A 19576-nucleotide genomic window follows, 5' to 3' on the forward strand; every position below is an offset into this window, starting at 1 on the left:
TTTCACATGGGCCTGTTATAGCGCCACCAGGTGGCCGCTTTTTGCAAAACACATTTTTTGACAGTACTTCTACAGATTTTGTCCAAACATCACGCAAATTGGTACACAGTATCTCTATAGTCATTAAACCAAACAGGTCTTTCAGATATTTCATATTCCATCCTGATTGGCTTCCAAAGTTTGCAGGAGAGCTCCGTTTTGAACAAAATGCCTCTAATCATGAACAAAGCATGCAATTTCCGTGAAATTTTGCACGCACATTCTCACAAGGCTGAGGACATTTTCAAATCAGCCTCATGGTGGCGCTGTAACAGGCCGATTTGTGTTTTTACCTATGAACGCAGCATCCGATTGTGGTGAAACTTTGGTCGCACATTCGCACTACATTGAGGAACAAATGCCACCCTTTCAAGGAGGCCGATTTTTGCAACACACCAAAACAGGACAGTCAACATTGTAAGAGCTTAAGGGAAAGCATGGGCTGGTTGCCAATTATTATACTTTCAGATTCCTGTAAATCTGTAGTGATCAAGTCAAACTGGACGGACAAACTGTCAGCATTGCAACAACCTCTTGCAACAAGATCTTTTTACTTAATAACCATGCATTACCTGTATGCAACTGTTTGTCAACACACCATTTTCTACTCAAAACGTAAGCCACAAATCGTAGAAGGGCTACTCGGCCCAACTCAGAGAGTGGCAGAGTGCTCCATCATTCAAAATCGTACTTTATTCTGTCAAAGCGACAAAGTTGGCCTTGTGCATTAGCTGGATGTTGGTGGTCACAGTAAGATAAAACCAAAAATGGTTGTGATGTTGAGGCTAAGTGACTTAACCTCTTTCAGAACCCTAACCATAATATGGTTAGGGTTCTGAAAGAGGTTAAGTAAATATTATTTAACACTAGCCCTATTATTGAAGGCCCAGGGCTTGTGATAAAGATTGAAACATTATATCTGTATTTAGTTATTTTGTATCAACAAAGAATATATTTATGATCGGATAAATACTTGTCAGATATCAGATTTCAGGAAGCGAGGTTTCGCGCGCGCAAACGCTGGCAACCAGCCCATGCTTTCCCTTAAGCTCTGTGTGTGTGTGTGTGTGTGTGTGTGTGTGTGCGCACGCGAAACCTTGTTTCCTGAAATCTGATATCTGACGAATATTAATAAAGATTGAAACATTATATCTGTAATTAGTTATTTTGTATCAATAAAGAATATATTTATGATCGGATAAATACTTGTCATATATTAGATTTCAGGAAACAACACACACACACACACACACACTTTGGGAGGTGTGCATTCCTATGCATTAAAATAAATGAGATGAACTCTATGGATGAAATTCATTCAGTTTTTATATTGTTTTTTATCTGGGTACGCTTATTTTTATAACATGAATTCTTCTAGTTTTTAGGATTTATTTATTCAGATCGATAGAATATTTTTCTGCACTATTTGTTTTTATTCTTTTATGAATTTTGCTGTCTTTTACTAGGGGAAACATCATTGTTTCGGCCTGGCGAGAGAGCATGTTTTGCACCCCGTCCAACATTTTCACATGGGCCTGTTATAGCGCCACCAGGTGGCCGCTTTTTGCAAAACACATTTTTTGACAGTACTTCTACAGATTTTGTCCAAACATCACGCAAATTGGTACACAGTATCTCTATAGTCATTAAACCAAACAGGTCTTTCAGATATTTCATATTCCATCCTGATTGGCTTCCAAAGTTTGCAGGAGAGCTCCGTTTTGAACAAAATGCCTCTAATCATGAACAAAGCATGAAATTTCCGTGAAATTTTGCACGCACATTCTCACAAGGCTGAGGACATTTTCAAATCAGCCTCATGGTGGCGCTGTAACAGGCCGATTTGTGTTTTTACCTATGAACGCAGCATCCGATTGTGGTGAAACTTTGCTCGCACATTCGCACTACATTGAGGAACAAATGCCACCCTTTCAAGGAGGCCGATTTTTGCAAAACATTTTTTTAAATATTACTCCTACAAATGTTGTCCAAACATCACGCAAATCGGTACATATTGTCTCTTAAGTCAAGTGATCAAGACAGATCCGTCCGATACGTCTGATTTTTCACATTCCAGCCTGATTGGCGAATTCTGAACATTGCTGGCCTACACTAACCTACCTGACCTGGCGGAGTTGTACAGAGTGTGGCAAAATGTTTAATCAAAAGGGACATCTAAAGAGACACATAATAATTCACACAAAAGCCATTTGCTTGTAAAGTATGTGGTAAAGGCTGTGCTCAAATGGGTAATCTAACCAATTTTCTAAAACTTTAGAAAACTTTTTCTAGTTTATTTTTTTTTCTAACGCTGCTTGCAGATGAAATGAGGAAACAAATGACAAATAAATCAATCTTGATCTTGATCTGTGCATACTCATGCAAGCGTACAGCATAACACCTATTTTTAAACAGTCCACCAAGCTGCATTCCTATAGCCAGCTTTCGCTTTCCTGTAAATGGGTGGCCTTAAAATAAATCCTAGTTAGTGTGCATGAGAACACTGTCTGGCCATGTGATTGTATTATTCAATAAAGAAGGACACACCGATTCATTGAATAGCAGGCCTGTTCTTTCTAACTAATGGTAAAACAACATTTTGTTTACAGTACCGATCTGAAAGTCTCCTGATAGTTACAAGCACACAGGACCGTCCTTCAAAAGAAAGTGTGTTACACATAAAGAAACACACACTACAAGAGCCGGTGATATAAAAAAAAGTGGAACAAAATACTCAAAATTAGTTAAAGATTATAACACGTCAGATTCCGAACTTTTTTCTACTTCTTCTTTTCAGTGGGTATCTGAGTCAGATAACCATCCATTGTCCCCCACCCGCAAAAAGTTAGAATATGAAGATAAGAGATTTCTGCCCGAAATAATATTCATCATCAGACCTGCTGAGTACAGGTCTCAGTATATCTGTCGTTTCCTACAATGGGTATTTTAGCTTTAAAGCAAAATAAAATCTCACGACTGAAAATGTTTGCATGACCGTCGTGAGATAGGTTAGTTTTACCATACTGATGGTGTGTTGTTGCAATAGTAATCCTGCTCTGTACGAGGAACCGCAATTTCAGACATTTGGTATAAAATTTCTGCGATTTGTGAAACAGTATGAAAGGAGCCCCCCGGCCCCCCCCCCCCACACACACACACACACACACACACACACACACACACACACACACGTGCTGATTCCTAAACAATGAACACAATATGTAAAATGATGATGTTTTAGTAATATTATTCCTGCCATTCTACATTCTACTGCCAACCAGGTAAAGAAATCACAGATTTTGCTCACCTTTTGCTTTTATGAAATATCCCAGACCATAAGGGTTTTATGGAAGATGCCTCTGAACGTAATTTGCTAGTTTGACCACTTAAAATGCTCTAATCTTTAAATAATAACCAAAAATAGCCTGTCTACAAGCTCTCAACGATGCATTGAGAGCTTGTAAATCGGCTATTTTCGCTGTGCATTATGCTTCCATAGAAGACATGCTGGCTTCTATGGAATCCAAATGACTGAAATCAGTCGTGCAGTGGTTCTCAAACATTGTCATGTCACCAAGGACTAATTAATAAATAAATAAAATCAATAAAAAAAACCTGATTCACTGCCTTTTTTGCTATTATTTTAATGTTTTTTAATGCTTTTGCTTTTTTTGCATTATTGTTAAATTATTTGTACTTTTTCTGTAAAGCACTTCGAGCTGCATTTCATGTCATGAAAGGTGCTATACAAACTAGAAAAAGTGCTCCTCGGAGCACAGGTCTCCGCCAGGTCAGGTAGGTTATTGTGGGCAGCAATGTTCGGAATTCGCTAATCAGGATGGAATATAAAAAATCGGACAGATCCATCTTGATCACTTGACTATAGAGATAATGTGTAATGATTGCATGATGTTTGGACAAAATTTGTAGGAGTAATATAAAAAAGAAACATCGGCCTCCTGGTGGCGCTATAATAGGCCAATGTTAAAAGGGTGGCGTTTGTTCTTCAACGCGAATGTGCGTGCAAAGTTCCACCGCAATCGGACGCTGCGTTCATGATTTGCGTCATTTTGTTCAAAACGGGCTACTCCTGCAAACTTTAAATGTCGATGTTAGCCAATCAGGATGGAATATGAAAAATCAAACAGATCCATCTTGATCACATGACTATAGAGATCATGTGTACCAATTTGCGTAAAATTTGGATAAAATGTGAAGGCTTAATCTAAAAAAATGAGTTTTACATAAGTCGGCCTCCTGGTGGCGCTAAAAAAGGCTAATGTGAAAAATGCAGGGCAGATGTTTTTCCTTGGCCTCTAGGGAGTATGCGTGCAAAGTTTCACGCAGATCGGTGCAGTTATAGTTAAAAACGCAAATTGGCCTTTTATAGCGCCACCATGAGGCTGATTTGAACATTTTCAAGTGGCCTTTCTTCCTCTGCCTAGTGGGAATGTGCGTGTGAAATTGCACGGAAATAGCAAGCTGCGTTCATGAGTTGAGGCATTTAGTTCAAAACGGACCAATCCTGCAAACTTTGGAAGCCAACCTTAGCCAATCAGGATGGAATATGGAAAATTGGACAGATCCGTGTTGATCACATGACTATAGAGATACCGTGTACTGATTTGCATGACGTTTGGATAAAATCAGTAGGAGTAATGTAAAAAAATGGGTTTTGCACAAATCGGCCTCCAGGTGGCGCTATAACAGGCCCATGTGAAAAATGTGAGGCAGAGGTTCTGAATTGGCATCCAGGGAGTGTGTGTGCACAGTTTCGCAGCGACCGGGCCAACGGTGCCAGAGATTAGCTGTTCACAGACGGACACACGGACGGACGGACACACACACACACACACACACGGACGGACGGAGGGTAAAACATACTCTCTCGCCATGCCTTTCGGAGACAATAAAGTGTATTATTATAATTAAATTCATATGTACTTGGCGCGTGATCCCAAAGCCTATACCACTTGTGCAAGGACACGCTGTGATTGGCCAGTAGCCACTTTGAGTGGCAGTTGGGGCTCTCGATCGGTACATAACTCGGACAGCGCTGAGTAGGCTCAAGCGAACTTCGCATCGTTCAGCACGGCAACTCGCTCGCTTTAGCTTGCTCGGTGGTGCCTCTCGTGGCTCAAGTTCGTTGGAGACTGCGTGCCTCCGTCGCGGTCCAAAACTATACTTTATCAGCAAAAAAAATAAATCTGCGGTTGTCGGAAAACGAGTTACGGTAGCAGGATTCGTTCACGGGGAGTTGGGGTCGGCAGTCCAAAGCTCAGCGAGGCACGCCACCAGACCAGTCGAGGTTTTGGGCTGTATTAGAATGTGACAACGCCCCCACCGTTGGTAGACGAGAGGCAGATCCGCGTTCGTCACAGAAGCGGGGCGTGGTCATAGCACAAGCGGTATAGGCTTTGGTATGACGCGTATTGCGCAGCGGACGCCCGTTTTAAAATACTTTGTGCCAGTGGGAACCCACAAATATTCATCAAAACACAACAACATACAAAACAAGAAACTTTTAATGATGGAAGAACAGCAATTCTTACATGGTGTTTGTCTTTTTTTTGCTAGTTACAGTCAAAAAGAACAGTCTGTAATATATATTCTTTGAACATAATGGGATTCAAGAGCAGTGGAATACAAAACAATAAACCAGTGCCAATATTCCATTCATTTACCATCTAAATAGTACATGCACTGGAAGTCCTTCCAGAGAATGTACAATGACGTTTTTCTTTTCCGTCCGTGTACGTACACCTTGTGTGATATGATGATTATTATATTCTTTTTACATTTGAACCCATGCATCCCTTTTCTAAGGGGAACATTAGCCGAAAATAGCAGATCTACAACCTCACAACGCTGCGCGCTGCAAGGCGTTGTGAGCTTGTAGATCGGCCATTTTTGGCAAAGAGGTATAGGTGTAGATGGAAAAAAGAGCAGGCCAAGTAAAATAAAAAACAAGTTTAATCTGAAACACCAATATAGAGGGGGTCCCTGCTTCATCTCTCTCTCAGCTAGGGGGTCCTTGGCCTGAAAAAACGTTGAAGACCCCTGGTGTATGCAACCTTCTGCAACCTCGTTCTGCAGTTTTATCTGGAACTAGTGAGAATCAGTGGATACGTGTCATTATATCCTGTGTGCTCCCAAAAAACAATTCCCTCAGAAACCACCAGGGGCATCATCGTGGTAGGGCCTATTACCCAGAAACCTCTGAAATCTGGTAGGTTTCTTCAAATACATGTAGGTATACTTTGTTTGGTACGTCCATGTTTTATTCTAACTCGTAGCAAGTTGGCAACGACAATAGCCTGCTGGATTCAGCATTAATGTGGGGGGGGAACAATAACATCGTGGAGCCCATTTCTGCTCAACCCAATACGGATATTAGTTGGGGATTAGGGACGGGACGATAATAGTTAAAAAAACGCTCACAATAATCGTGTCCTAGAGATTTTTATTAATCGTGAAATTGTCCTCCGCAAATTCAGTACCACTTAAACCCTCTATACTTGATCAAAACTGACCAAGTGACACTAATGACTAATGACACTAGTCACGACACAAGGTGACATTTTGAGAGTTCTGGTGGGTTTGCTTTGCCAGAAGAATACTACGATAGTGACGGAGATAAGAGAGGAACTGCTTTTGGCACAGAAATTACAATTTTGTTAAGGGACGCAAGTCAGTCTAAAATAAATGGTCCTTGTGGGCGCACATGCACGTAGTAGAGCCAAGAACACAAGCACGCATGTGCTCACTCTCTCTCTCACACACACACACACACACACACGCATACCGTACATACATTCCCGCACTCCACACATCATGTAATCCTGCACGGCCATTTCTACAGGGTCACAGGCACTCTCACTTAATAATAGCAATGTCTCAGGTAAAAAGAAAGAAAGAAAAAATAACAATTAGGAACCATCCTAATCCTAATTCTCTGGTGCTCATTGATATATCAACTGGTCCTTGAATGCATATGATGCAACATAAAAGATGTCATGTAAGCCTGCAAGCCTTGGTTTGGATAACGAACCATTGTTTTATCCAAGAGTGGAATAATAAGATTCTAAATACGCCATAGCCCTGGGGATTTAGAACAGTGGTTCTCCAACATGTTTGGCCTTGGAACCCCCCCCCCCCCCCCCCCCAATCTTATATTGGACATGGAACCCCGTTTCTCACATTTGACAGAGGTCGAGACCCACTAAAAGTGTGTTTTTCTGACATGTTAACCATTTAAACCCTCTATACACTTTATGTACGATGAATGGCAAAAAAAAAAGCGGTGATCTACAAGCTGCCAACGTGTTGCAATGTGACAAGTTGTGAGCTTGTAAATCGTTTTTTGAAACATTCTGAAAAATACTATTTTTGACAACACAATGACCCCAAAAGGTTATGATTCTGTGTAACATGTTATAAATGTTGGACTGCCGCCAAACAGACAAGACCTCAGCCCCCCCACCCCACCCCACCCCACCCCTGTGATCTTAAAGGGGGGGTCCGAGTCCCAGGTTGAGAACCACTGATTTAGAAGACGGTGTAGGGTAGACTGAGTGTGTGTGTGTGTGTGTGTGTGTGTGTGTGTGTGTGTGTGTGTGTGTGTGTGTGTGTGTGTGTGTGTGTGTGTGTGTGTGTGTGTGTGTGTGTGTGGCCTCTCCTCTTCATCCAGTACGGAGGATGATGTGAACACCAGAGTCAGTAAACACAGGACCGCTCATGTCTCCCACTTTGAGGGCGAAGGAGGCGTCCTCGAATGGCTTCTGCATCTGACCTGTGACACACAAACAGAGATATTCAATTAGTAAAAGATACGCTACGATGGAGCCACCAGAGAAATGGTACACAAATGGTACCTACAAATGGTCTCCTAAAGTGGGCACCGCCGTCTGATCTCACGAACATCCTATGTTTACTGGTGCTAAATCTATGTTTACTGGTGCTAGATCTATGTTTACTGGTGCTAAATCTATGTTTACTGGTGCTAAATCTATGTTTACTGGTGCTAAATCTATGTTTACTGGTGCTAGATCTACTGGTGCTAGATCTATGTTTACTGGTGCTAAATCTATGTTTACTGGTGCTAGACCTATGTTTACTGGTGCTAGACCTATGTTTACTGGTGCTAGACCTATGTTTACTGGTGCTAGACCTATGTTTACTGGTGCTAGACCTATGTTTACTGGTGCTAGACCTATGTTTACTGGTGCTAGATCTATGTTTACTGGTGCTAGATCTATGTTTACTGGTGCTAGATCCTGTGAGAGTGTGTTGCTGGGACAGAGAAAGGTCGATAGTGAAGTAGATTTTCTCCTGATTTGTGTGAAAATCTTGGGAAGGTTGTGTGACTTGTGACGATCCAAGGTCCAATATTTAGTTCAGTGAACCTGGAGCTAAAGAATGGTTCAGAAGCTGTGTTCACGTTCACTCTTCCATTGGAAATGAATAGACTCCAACCTGCTTCTGGTATCTGGTATCACGCAGATACGGGAAGTAAACTGGAGATGGCATGTCTTTCTTTTCTTTTTTTGTCTTGGACGCAAACGCACGCAAAACAACACATGTTAAATACTATTTAGGCATTTAGCAATAATATTGGAAGACCATTGGTCTCAGAATTATTTTTTTGTTTAATTTATTTTTCATTGTGATTATTATTTTAATTTTGGGACTAATATCTGCTTTAGTTAAAATGCACATAAAATATGCCTGGTTAGGAAACACATTCTGCTACTGGAAATCTGATAAAAGCTTGGGATTATTTACGCACAAGGGTTGAACCGTTTAATCAACTTTGTGACTTGCTAGCATTTCTCTCTCTGTTTTGACATGGACTGCCACAGGAAACTTTCCCTGCTTCTTTTAGTGTGGTGGGAAAATCTAATAGATCCCTGTGCACAAGTTTGCTGATTTATAAGATGCAGTAAAAACAGCTCAATGACACAACGAATGCTATGGTTCTACTTGAGTGTTGTTGCTATTAGGCTGTCAAATGTAACTAGCATGACCTGTAAACTACATCTACAGCCATGAAGCTATTTATACAGCTTGGGGTAATTTGTCTTAATTGTACTAATTCAAATGGGTTGAGAAGGTCAAGGTACATCTTATAAAGGGAGCATTTGTCATTGGAAAAAAGACGGACTGCGGTGAAAAAAGGCTTTAACTGGAGGAAGAAAGGTTGCATTTATACTGACAGAATTATGTTGTGCATAAAGAGGAGCAGTCTTTTTTTCCACTTTTTGGATGAACTGTTATAACTGTTATAACTCATTTTCAGTTAACATTGAGTGCCAATGACGTGTTTCACGTGTTTTACCGCAATGGTGCAACGTGCCAATGACGTGTTTCACTTGTTTTTGAGAAAAAAATTAAAAAAGTTCAGAAACCAAGATATCATTATATGAAGATGTGCTGCTCCATTCACTCCTTGTTTAACTTATTACTTAAAAAGGCTGTATCTCGGCTCCTAAGCACTTTTTTTTTACTATGAATTTTTGGCCCAGACATTCTATTTTCAACATCAGACAATTAATGTCAGTGATTAGCACCCATCAGGGGATCGATTATACTGGAGATAAAAATTCAGTGACTACTTGAAAATCTAAGATAAATTGAAAATCTCTGGCACTGGGACCACATAGCCAGAAATAATTCTGGCACTCAATGAGTTAAGATTTTGGGCCAACTGATTTCTCTCTCCTTTTTTTCGACTTTGTTTAATTTCCTGTGGCTTTATTCTGTTGAAGCTCAGAATAAAGATTGGGTGTTATTATCATTTTAATAGGCCATAATTGTTTAGTTTTAACAGGCTAGCTGTGAGGCTAACTGAGTTGGAGAGCCCAGTGGGAGTCACAAATGTAATTGCAATTCACATATTACAAAAATGTGCAAGAGATGAGTCTGTTAACCCATTTCATTAATATCTATGATCTGGGCGTAACAATCCTCCCAAGAATGGGATGCCTGCCTGGTGCCAGTGAGGGCACAGACCTTGGTTTGAATCCGACTCCCGGCTTATCTCAAACGTCTCTCCTATCTCTCTGCCCTTGGTTTCCTCTCTCTCTAAACCAAGGGTTCCCAAACTTTTCAGGCTGTGACTCCCCAAAAGAATCATAATTGAACTGGGGACCCCCCAAATTAATCATATTTGAACTGGGGACCCCCCCAAGATAATCATAATTGAACTGGGGACCCCCCAAAATAATCATATTTGAACTGGGGACCCTGACAAGCACTTGGAATTGTAGGAGTTGAGGCATTACATTTAGTTGGACTCGGTTCCACAGATAAATATTGTGAAAACAGCCGATCTACAAGCTCACACCACCTAGCAATGTCAGTCGTTGTGAGCTTGTAGATCGGCTATTTTCACAATATTTGTGTGTGTGTGTGTGTGTGTGTGTGTGTGAGAGAGTGGCGTGCACACACCGTGGCCAAACAGTCCCAGGTCTCCACCGTTCCTAGCAGAGCTGCAGTCGCTGAACTGAGAGGCCAGAGCCTCAAACTCTTCTTCTCCAGACTTGATCTGCTCTATGTACTCTATATACACACACACACACACACACACACACACACACACACACACACACACGCAGTAAAAACAATAAGTGAATGAAATGAAATAAAATACAAAAGTGGTTGTTATTGACAGTACCACATCCACAATAGTTAGAAAGTGTGACATAGATTTGTACATTTGTAGCCTTAAAGTCAGAATCTCCGCCACTTGGTGTGTATTGTATGTAAACTATGAATGGGATATAAAAAATTATAATAAATTGTTTTACTCCTTTTTGCTATTGAAATGCCAACGGTCAAACAAGATGTGTGAATGCCCCCTGGTGGGCCTCTGGTAGAATGCATCATTAATGCATCCGAAGGTAGCACTCCTTAACATCATATAACATTTAATGCATCGTGGACATAAAGTTATCTCCTGTGTTCACTGATGCATCTCATATCTGATTTTGGGCGTTTAAAACAACAATCATCATTCAATCTTTACATGGGAACTCACCAGGTATTCCTAAACGTAACCTCAGTAAAACTATGCCTAAACCTAACCTTATTCCCAAACATAATCGCAGTAAAGCCATGCCTAAACCTAACCTTATTCTTAACCTTAACCACAGTAAAACTATGTCTAAACCTAACTTTATTCCTAAACCTAACCTCAGTAAAACTATGCCTAAAGCTAACATTATTCCTAAACTTAACCTCAGTAAAACTATTCCTAAACATCCTCAGTAAAACTATGCCTAAACCTAACCTTATTCCTAACCTTAACCTCAGTAAAACTATGTCTAAACCTAACCTTATTCCTAAACGTAACCTCAGTAAAACTATGTCTAAACCTAACCTTATTCCTAACCATAACCTCAGTAAAACTATGTCTAAACCTAACCTTATTCTTCACCTTAACCACAGTAAAACTATGTCTAAACCTAACCTTATTCCTAAACGTAACCTCAGTAAAACTATGTCTAAACCTAACCTTATTCCTAAACGTAACCTCAGTAAAACTATGTCTAAACCTAACCTTATTCCTAAACGTAACCTCAGTAAAACTATGTCTAAACCTAACCTTATTCTTAACCTTAACCACAGTAAAACTATGCCTAAACCTAACCTTATTCTTAACCTTAACCACAGTAAAACTATGCCTAAACCTAACCTTATTCCTAACCTTAAAGGGATACTTCACTTTCGGGCCGGGGACACATTTAGAAAATATATAAAAAATAAATGAAAAAAGTTATGGAAAATTCATGGCCCCCTCACGCATTAGAGTGTCCTACTAATGCGTGAGGGGGCCATGAATTTTCCATAACTTTTTTCATTTATTTTTAATATTTGTTTTGGGGCGAGCGTTCCGGTTACCGGAACTTTGACAAACACACCAGGTGGCAGAGATGCTAAAATATTGGGCATAAATATGTATGCTTCCGTTCACCAGCTTTCTGGACACATTACGTACACATATTTATCTAGGAACAGCATGATGACCTACTCTGAATGGACTCTAGTGTCTGGTCTTTAGGAACATAGAGACCTACTCTGAATGGACTCTAGTGTCTGGTCTTTAGGAACATAGAGACCTACTCTGAATGGACTCTAGTGTCTGGTCTTTAGGAACATAGAGACCTACTCTGAATGGACTCTAGTGTCTGGTCTTTAGGAACATAGAGACCTAATCTCTATGGGGCGGCAGTGGCTCAGGGGTAGAGTGGCCGGGTAGAGTGAACTGGAAACCGCAAGGTTCCCAGTTCAATCCCGGGCTGGGGCGCTCCCCCAGAGTTAGTGTCGAAGTGTCCTTGAGCAAGACGCTGAACCCCTAATTGCTCCCGATGAGCAGGTTGGTGCCTTGCATGGTTTCCTCCGCCATCGGTGTATGAATGCTTTGGATAAAAGCACTATATAAATGCACCATTTACTCTGAATGGACTTTAGGAACATAGAGACCTATTCTGAATGGACTCTAGTGCCTGGTCTTAAGGAACATAAGAGACCTACTCTGAATGGACTCTAGTGCCTGGTCTTTAGGAACATAAGAGACCTACTCTGAATGGACTCTAGTGCCTGGTCTTTAGGAACATAGAGACCTACTCTGAATGGACTCTAGTGTCTGGTCTTTTGGAACAACATAGAGACCTACTCTGAATGGACTCTAGGGCCTGGTCTTTGGTGCGTGTGATGTTCTCTTCTCGCCAGGAGGACGGGCGACGTGATTGGCTGTGCTTCACCAGCAGGTGGGAGCAGCGCACCTGGTGGGAAACAAAAATGTTTGTATTTGTTACATAATCGTATACATGGATGAAAGCAAAGTTAAAAGGTAAGGTAAGTGATATTTTTTGGTTAAAACAAAAAGTATTTTGTTAAAAGGTTAAAGCACTATATTCTGATAGTAATCATTGCTATAGACCATATTCACACGGCGGCCATGTTTCTATGAAGTCAATGAAAGTAGCCACCCCGGGTGGCGGCACTTTCAATGTTAAATTCCAATATGGCCGCCGTGTGAATATGGTCTATAGAGTGTTTGTTCAGTAACAGGAGTCTCCATGTCTCTCCAGCTCTTTAATAAACAGAAAATTCATTTTCCGGTAGGTGTCAAAATCTCAGCCAATCAGGAGAAAGTACCAATTTTTAAGCTTAATTTTTATAGTGTTCCAGTTCCAATTTTGACTGCTCATTTCTTAGTGTCATCACTTTCAATTTCACTTGTTTAATCTATATCCTGATTGAGTTCTCTATCCTGATTGGATAAAATTGGAAATTAAACTGAAACAAAAATGCATCTTCTGTTTTATAAAGAGCTGGAGAGACAAGGAGACTCCTTTTACTGAACAAACACTCAATAGCAATGAGTACTATCAGAATATAGAGCTATTTAACACTTATTTTAACCAAAGAAAATCACTTACCCTACCTTTAACACCTTTACCGCCGGGCCCGTAGTTCTACGGGCCGTTAAATCCAACGGTTAAGCGCCGAGCCCGTAGTCCTACGGGCTGCGGTCTTTTCGCGCATGCGCGGTCCGGGTGCACTTTCGGAATTTTTTTGATCCACTTCCGTTTCCGGTTTGATGACAGGAAATAGAATTATTTGGGATCCGGTTTCGACGATCACGCCCGCTCCCATTCTACAGACGAAACTGAAACTCAATTCTCTTCCTGTAGTTTTTTCTCCTCGCATTTCACTGTTTAACGTAATCCGCTCTAACTACAGTCATGGAAGTCCGTTTGACATGCGGTCTTCACTGGGAGATACAGGGAGATCTCGCGGATGTAAACAGACCGTTCACGGCTCAATCTTAAGGATTTTAACAAGATCTATGGCGACATGAAAAAAACAAAAAAACAACAAAAACACCTTGGCACTGGTGAGTACATTATGAGATTAACCTCTGGCGGTGGATGTGTTAAGTAAAATCTCACACAACTGAAAAAAATTGTATGGTCAAGTCCTAATGTGTGACTTGTGAAAACGATTTGTGCGTAAGGACTTCAAGGAAAGAAAGAAAAGAAAAGGATAAACAGTTGCAACACCACGGCCACTGAGTGGCGCAATTGAGTTACATTGCACAACATGGGAGTCACTTAAACCCTACATCAAAAATAGCAGATGTACCAGATCAAAATACCTTTTCATTTTGAAGCGATGCGAGCTTGTGAATGAGATATTTTTTGGTATTTGACACACTACTACGATGATGTATATTGGGGTTTATTTAGACCTGGAACCCCATTACGTAACTATACCTTTCAAGCCGGGAACCCCTTTTGGGGTTCTTGTTGCTATGTACAGTGTATAGCAATATAATTTTTTTGTAATATTTGAATGAATATTTGAAGTTTTTCAGAAAACTCAGGATTTAGAAGGCGTTTTTAGAATTGGCCTCAGGTCTAAATGGTTTAACCATAAATTGAATGTATCAATGATGGAAGGTTAAGATCAATGACAGGGCGAGTAGTAGTCTTTCGGTAGCTGCATTTTTGAAAACTCATCTGGATGGTGGATTCTTTCCTGCATTTGTTTGAGCACTGAGTAGATGGGGTCCAGCTGGCAGTATCTATGCGTACATGCTGCGTCAGTTTAATCTATTAACTCTCTCAGTGCCACGCCCCGAGATATCCCGAGTTTTTCCCGAGTACCCTCCGTGCCAGCACGAGAAATCCCGAGTTTTTACTTTTGACTGTGGTCGCGCTATTCTGTTTATTTTTCATGATCACTTTCGCTTCCTGACTCCTTCAGACTCACCCGGAGCCGGATGTAAAAAAAAATTTCATTTCCGGGTCACATTGTTTTTCTCCGGTGATTTTCGGCCAGAATAGGGAAAGTCACGGTTTTTCACACGGTATAAAAAGCGAACGGAGAGGTCCACGTCTACTCTCTTTGGTCTGGGTGACGATCAGTCATCGTAGTCGTGTATCGCATCGTAATTTAGCCCGATCAACGATTGTCGAAAATGTCAACATCCGGTTATGACCGGATATGACGTGAGCCTGTTTGGGAGGGGGCGAGTGAGCCAGCGAGGTCATCAATGTGTCGATTTGTTGCTCTCTACTGGTAGAACTGTATTATGGGTTTAAAAACCCAATCAGATCATTTATTTGAATGAAAAATTACAAAATTAAAAATAAAAAAAAAACGCAAATTGCTGGCACTGGGGGAGTACTTTATGAAAATACTCTTGGCACTGAAAGAGTTAAGACCGGGAACGCCGGGAAGATGTCTTTGGCTATTAAAAAATAGCAGATCTACAAGCTCGTAGCGCTGCACTCTGTGCCGCAAAATCTTGGAAACTTTGTGCAAATTTCAATATATGTTTTAAAACGAATATTTTTTACTACAATCTGCTTCTTGGGGTCCCTGGAACAGCATATTTTGAGATGGGGGGCCGCGGCCAAATACATATCATTTTGGGTGGTCGTTGACATGGAAAAGTTGGAGCATCACTGATATAGCAACATACTGTTAGGATTTAGAAAACATTTTTAGATATGTATTTGGCCCGTGGACCCCCATCTCAAATTGTTTTGTTCCAAGGACCCCCCAGAAGCAAAGATTTGAGTTACAAATGTTTGCTTGAAGAAAAAAATATATATATATATATATATTCAAATATTTGCACACATTTTCTGGATTTTTCAAACATAGCAGATCTACAAGCTCATAGTGCAACACAGCGCTATGAGCTTGTAGATCTGCTATTTTTTAACAGCCAAAGAAATGACACAGATGCTTTTCCCGGATTGAATGGGTTAACAAACTGCAGCCTTAAAACAAAAAGGACATTATACTATAAAAATAGTCTCTCTACCCATGCTGAAACCAGCATGACAGCACACCAAGCCGTTCTCAAACGAAGCTAATCTAAATATATATAAAAACCAGCTGTGCTGATGCTGATCAGACAGAATCTGGGCAGAGTGGCCAGGCTAGCAGTTTGCAGACCTAGTAGCTAAATCTGGCATTAAAAAAAAGCTTAGTCAAGTTTTGTTTCTCTGTGTTTAGCTGGGAAGAGTTGTCTAGCGCAGTGGTTCTCAACCAGTGGTCCGGGGACCACCAGTGGTCCTTGATGAGGTTCCAAGTGGTCCCCAGCTAAATGATGGAAGAGTTGATAACGAAATTGACCCTTATCTTTAACTCTTGAGTGTAAAATTAAACCAAATGGACCAGATTATTGTTAAACATCTGCATTACTTAATTTACAAGAAGTCTTACACAATTAGAGAATGTAGAAGAATTGTTATTTTAGATCAACGTTTGCCTGTTATCTCTCTGATGGTACAGCATGGAATTGTGGACCAAAACGTATCAAACGACGACAAAATATTTTTTTAAAATATTTTTTGGGGTCTGAGAGTCTAAATCTCATCAAACGGTGGTTCCGTGGCTCAAATGCCAAATGAATAATTGATATGAAAAAGGTTGAAAACCACTGGCCTAGCGCACAGCCATCTCAATGTTTCTGGACTGGTTGAGTAAACAGGGACTCTCTGTCTCGGTCAGACTCCATGTATTTCCAGGATAACAGAGACGACACTCGCAGAAAGGTTGTTATTTTGAGAGCGAAATGCCCCAAAATATGAAAACATTTTTATATGTTTTATTCTGATGGTCACTGTTGTATAAACGCAATATTCCACTCGAGGGTGGCTTTACCGTGATGCCCAACGGTCTCTAAATCATCCATGTAATGCATATGTAGGGCTGTCACCAATCTCACGATTGCAAATTTAAGTTGACGATTAATTGTCACTCAAATAATTGCGACTAACGATTTAATTGTGTGTTTGGAATTGAACATTGGAAACATATGAATACAAAATAAATTTCCTTTTGCCTTTCAGGCTTTGTAATCAGAAATTGCACAGGGCAGATATGACAAATAACTTAAATATACAAAGAAATGATTGACATATTCAATAATTTCAGAAATAGCTGATCTACAAGCTTACAACGCGTCACAAAGTGACGGGTTGTAAGCTTGTAGATCTGCTATTTCTGCTTGTAGATCTGCTTTTTTTATTTGAAAATGTGTGAACATTTTTCAACATGGAAACGATTATGATGATTATGCAAAAATAATTGCGGTTATCTCAAATAATTGCGATTTGAACGATTATGGAATAATTTTGACAGGCCTGTGCATATGACAGAGAAAAAAAAGCACTGGATCAAAACCTTATCTGGTTCTCCATGACCATCTCCAACCGTGGGACGCTCCCATTGGCTGGCGTTGGTGATGTGATTGAAGTAGTACACCCTGCCTGAAGGGGAAAGGGAGGAACAAGTAGGGTTCTTTTTTTAGTATTAGCCTTTTCACATGACGAACACAATTGATTGATTGAATAGTTTATTATTAACCCATTAAAACCAGGAACACATCTGTGTAACCACTTTAACCATTATGTTATACTTTTGCTATTAAAAAAATAGCAGATCTACAAGCTCATAGCGCGGCACCGAGTGCCGCACTATGAGCTTGTAGATCTGCTATTTTTTGGAAAATGTTTGCAAATCTTTGAATATACATATTATAATTTTTAAAGCGAGCATTTTAAACTCAAATCTTTGCTGGGGGGGGGGGGGGTCCCTGGAACAACAAAAATCGCTGGCAGTGGATGATTGATTTTTTTTTTTTTTTCTGGCAGTGAATGAGTTAACAGGGGGGTCTCCCTGTCTCTCCTCCAGCTCTCGAATTATTAAAGATCTGCAGAGACAGGTATAGACCCTTTCTGTTTATTAAAGTTTAATAGACAGAAAGGGACATTCATAAATAAATGAATAAACAGAACATACATGTGATTCAGGATACAGAACAGAACCCCAGAAAGATCATTTCAGCTACAGTTTTAGAGCGTTCCACACTTATAAGTTGTGTCTGCTCATCACCACCCATCTACCCCCCCAGTACATGATGACGTCAGGGGCTTTTACTCCCCCCACCCCCCCAGGTCCCACCTAAGGATCATATTGACGCAGTGGTGGAAAAAGTACTCAACATTTTTTTTACGTAAGTAAAAGTATCAATACTGCAATATAGAAATACTCTGTTACGAGTGAAAGTCCGGAATTCAAAATGTTCTTGAGTAAAAGTACGAAAGTATTGATATCGAAATGTACTTAAAAAGTACCAAAAGTAGAAAGTACGCAATATCAGAATTTCCCATTTCAAGTTTTCAAATGCATACAAATCTTTTGAAGTTTTCAAATAATTGTAGTGGACTAAAAGTACAATATTTGTCTATATTTGAGATGTAGTGTAGTAGAAGTAAAAGTACTGAAAATTGGAAATACTCCAGAAAAGTAAAAAGAAAATACCTTGAAATTGTACTTTTAAGTACAGTACTTGAGTACATGTAATGACGTCATGGGCCCTAATGTAAAAAGCTTGGATGATTTGTTATTATGGGATGTGAAATATATATATATATATATATCAAAACACAGCAAAAATCTAAATAAACATCTAATCTAAATAAACATCTAGCAAATTAGCAATATCACCTGGTCTCCATTTAGTATCCATAATCACTCATTTAATTTAAGAGAAATCCATTTCCACTGACTGGTTCCTTGTCTTTCTAACTGGCAACATCCACGATGCTAGCTCTGTTAGCAGTGTTGCCATGTCGGCTAATTATAAGCGACTTTGGGCTTTTTTGGTTTTTTGGGGGCTTGTTTGTGTAGTTGCTTATTTTGGGCATGCTTTTAAATTATTTAAACCAGTGTTTCTAAAATAATTTCATTGTCATCATGGACTCCCAATTAATTAATATGTATTTGTCCCCTAGGCTGACGGTTAACCAAATTCGTATTGTTAGAAAGTTTAAAAAATCTTCCAAATATTCCACATTTCATTTCAAGATTATTCTTAAAATAGCAGATCTACAAGCTCACAAATCGGCTATTTTCAAATAGCCGTTGTATACAGTACCTAGTAGGTTTAAAGTGCGCTTCTTTTCATAGACCTGGCTGGCTGGCTTAATTCTCTCACAGAATCTGGCAACACTATCTGTTAGCTTAGTCAGCTAATACACAGCTAGCATGCATAACCATCCCGCCGTTTTATGTTATTTTCCCTCCTATTAAAGAGTAACGTTTACTTGAACTGCGACTCATCCTCTTCTCCCAGCCTGACGGCAGCTTCTCGTCATCCGCCATCCTTTGATTTCTCTGTAAATGAAGAGTAATTTAATATTATGATGAAGTCTAGTTGCTGTCTGTGTGAGAGTCTCTGCGTTGTGTTGTGTTGTGTTGCAGCGACAGGGATTATTTACGACACTTCACGGCAGTACCAGCGTTGCCAGATCTTGCGAGGGAAAATAAGCAAGGTTTTGATCGATTGATTGATGTAATTTATTTAGTAAGACATGAGAACAACAGTACATGGAAGTACAAATTCACAATACAGGGTCTACTAAACTGGAAGATTCATTAAGCACTGAGCTTGTTTAAGATGAGATCCCCATGCACACAAATCATTATGACAAGAGACAGACAGATA

At 40.1% G+C, this 19576-nt stretch overlaps 1 protein-coding gene across 2 annotated transcripts; it reads right to left on the reverse strand.

Annotated features, from left to right (window-relative positions):
* Positions 1-5546: 5546 nt before the first annotated feature.
* On the reverse strand, positions 5547-19328 carry pin1 (peptidylprolyl cis/trans isomerase, NIMA-interacting 1). 2 transcript variants are annotated; one of them, XM_080419514.1, is made up of 6 exons: positions 19176-19328; positions 17251-17336; positions 12735-12824; positions 12526-12545; positions 10489-10598; positions 5547-7831 (listed from the first exon to the last, which is right to left on the reverse strand). In XM_080419514.1, exons 1-6 carry the CDS (start codon positions 19231-19233, stop codon positions 7722-7724), a joined length of 474 nt encoding a protein of 157 aa, XP_080275640.1. In that variant the 5' UTR covers positions 19234-19328; the 3' UTR covers positions 5547-7721. The 2 variants fall into 2 exon arrangements, with proteins under 2 accessions (XP_080275640.1, XP_080275639.1); XM_080419513.1 differs by lacking the exon at positions 12526-12545 and having other exon boundaries at positions 10489-10599; positions 12716-12824.
* Positions 19329-19576: the final 248 nt, after the last annotated feature.

The sequence above is a fragment of the Gymnoscopelus braueri genome (genome assembly GCF_963280865.1).
Source record: "Gymnoscopelus braueri genome assembly, chromosome: 2".
Taxonomy (NCBI): Eukaryota; Metazoa; Chordata; class Actinopteri; order Myctophiformes; family Myctophidae; genus Gymnoscopelus; species Gymnoscopelus braueri.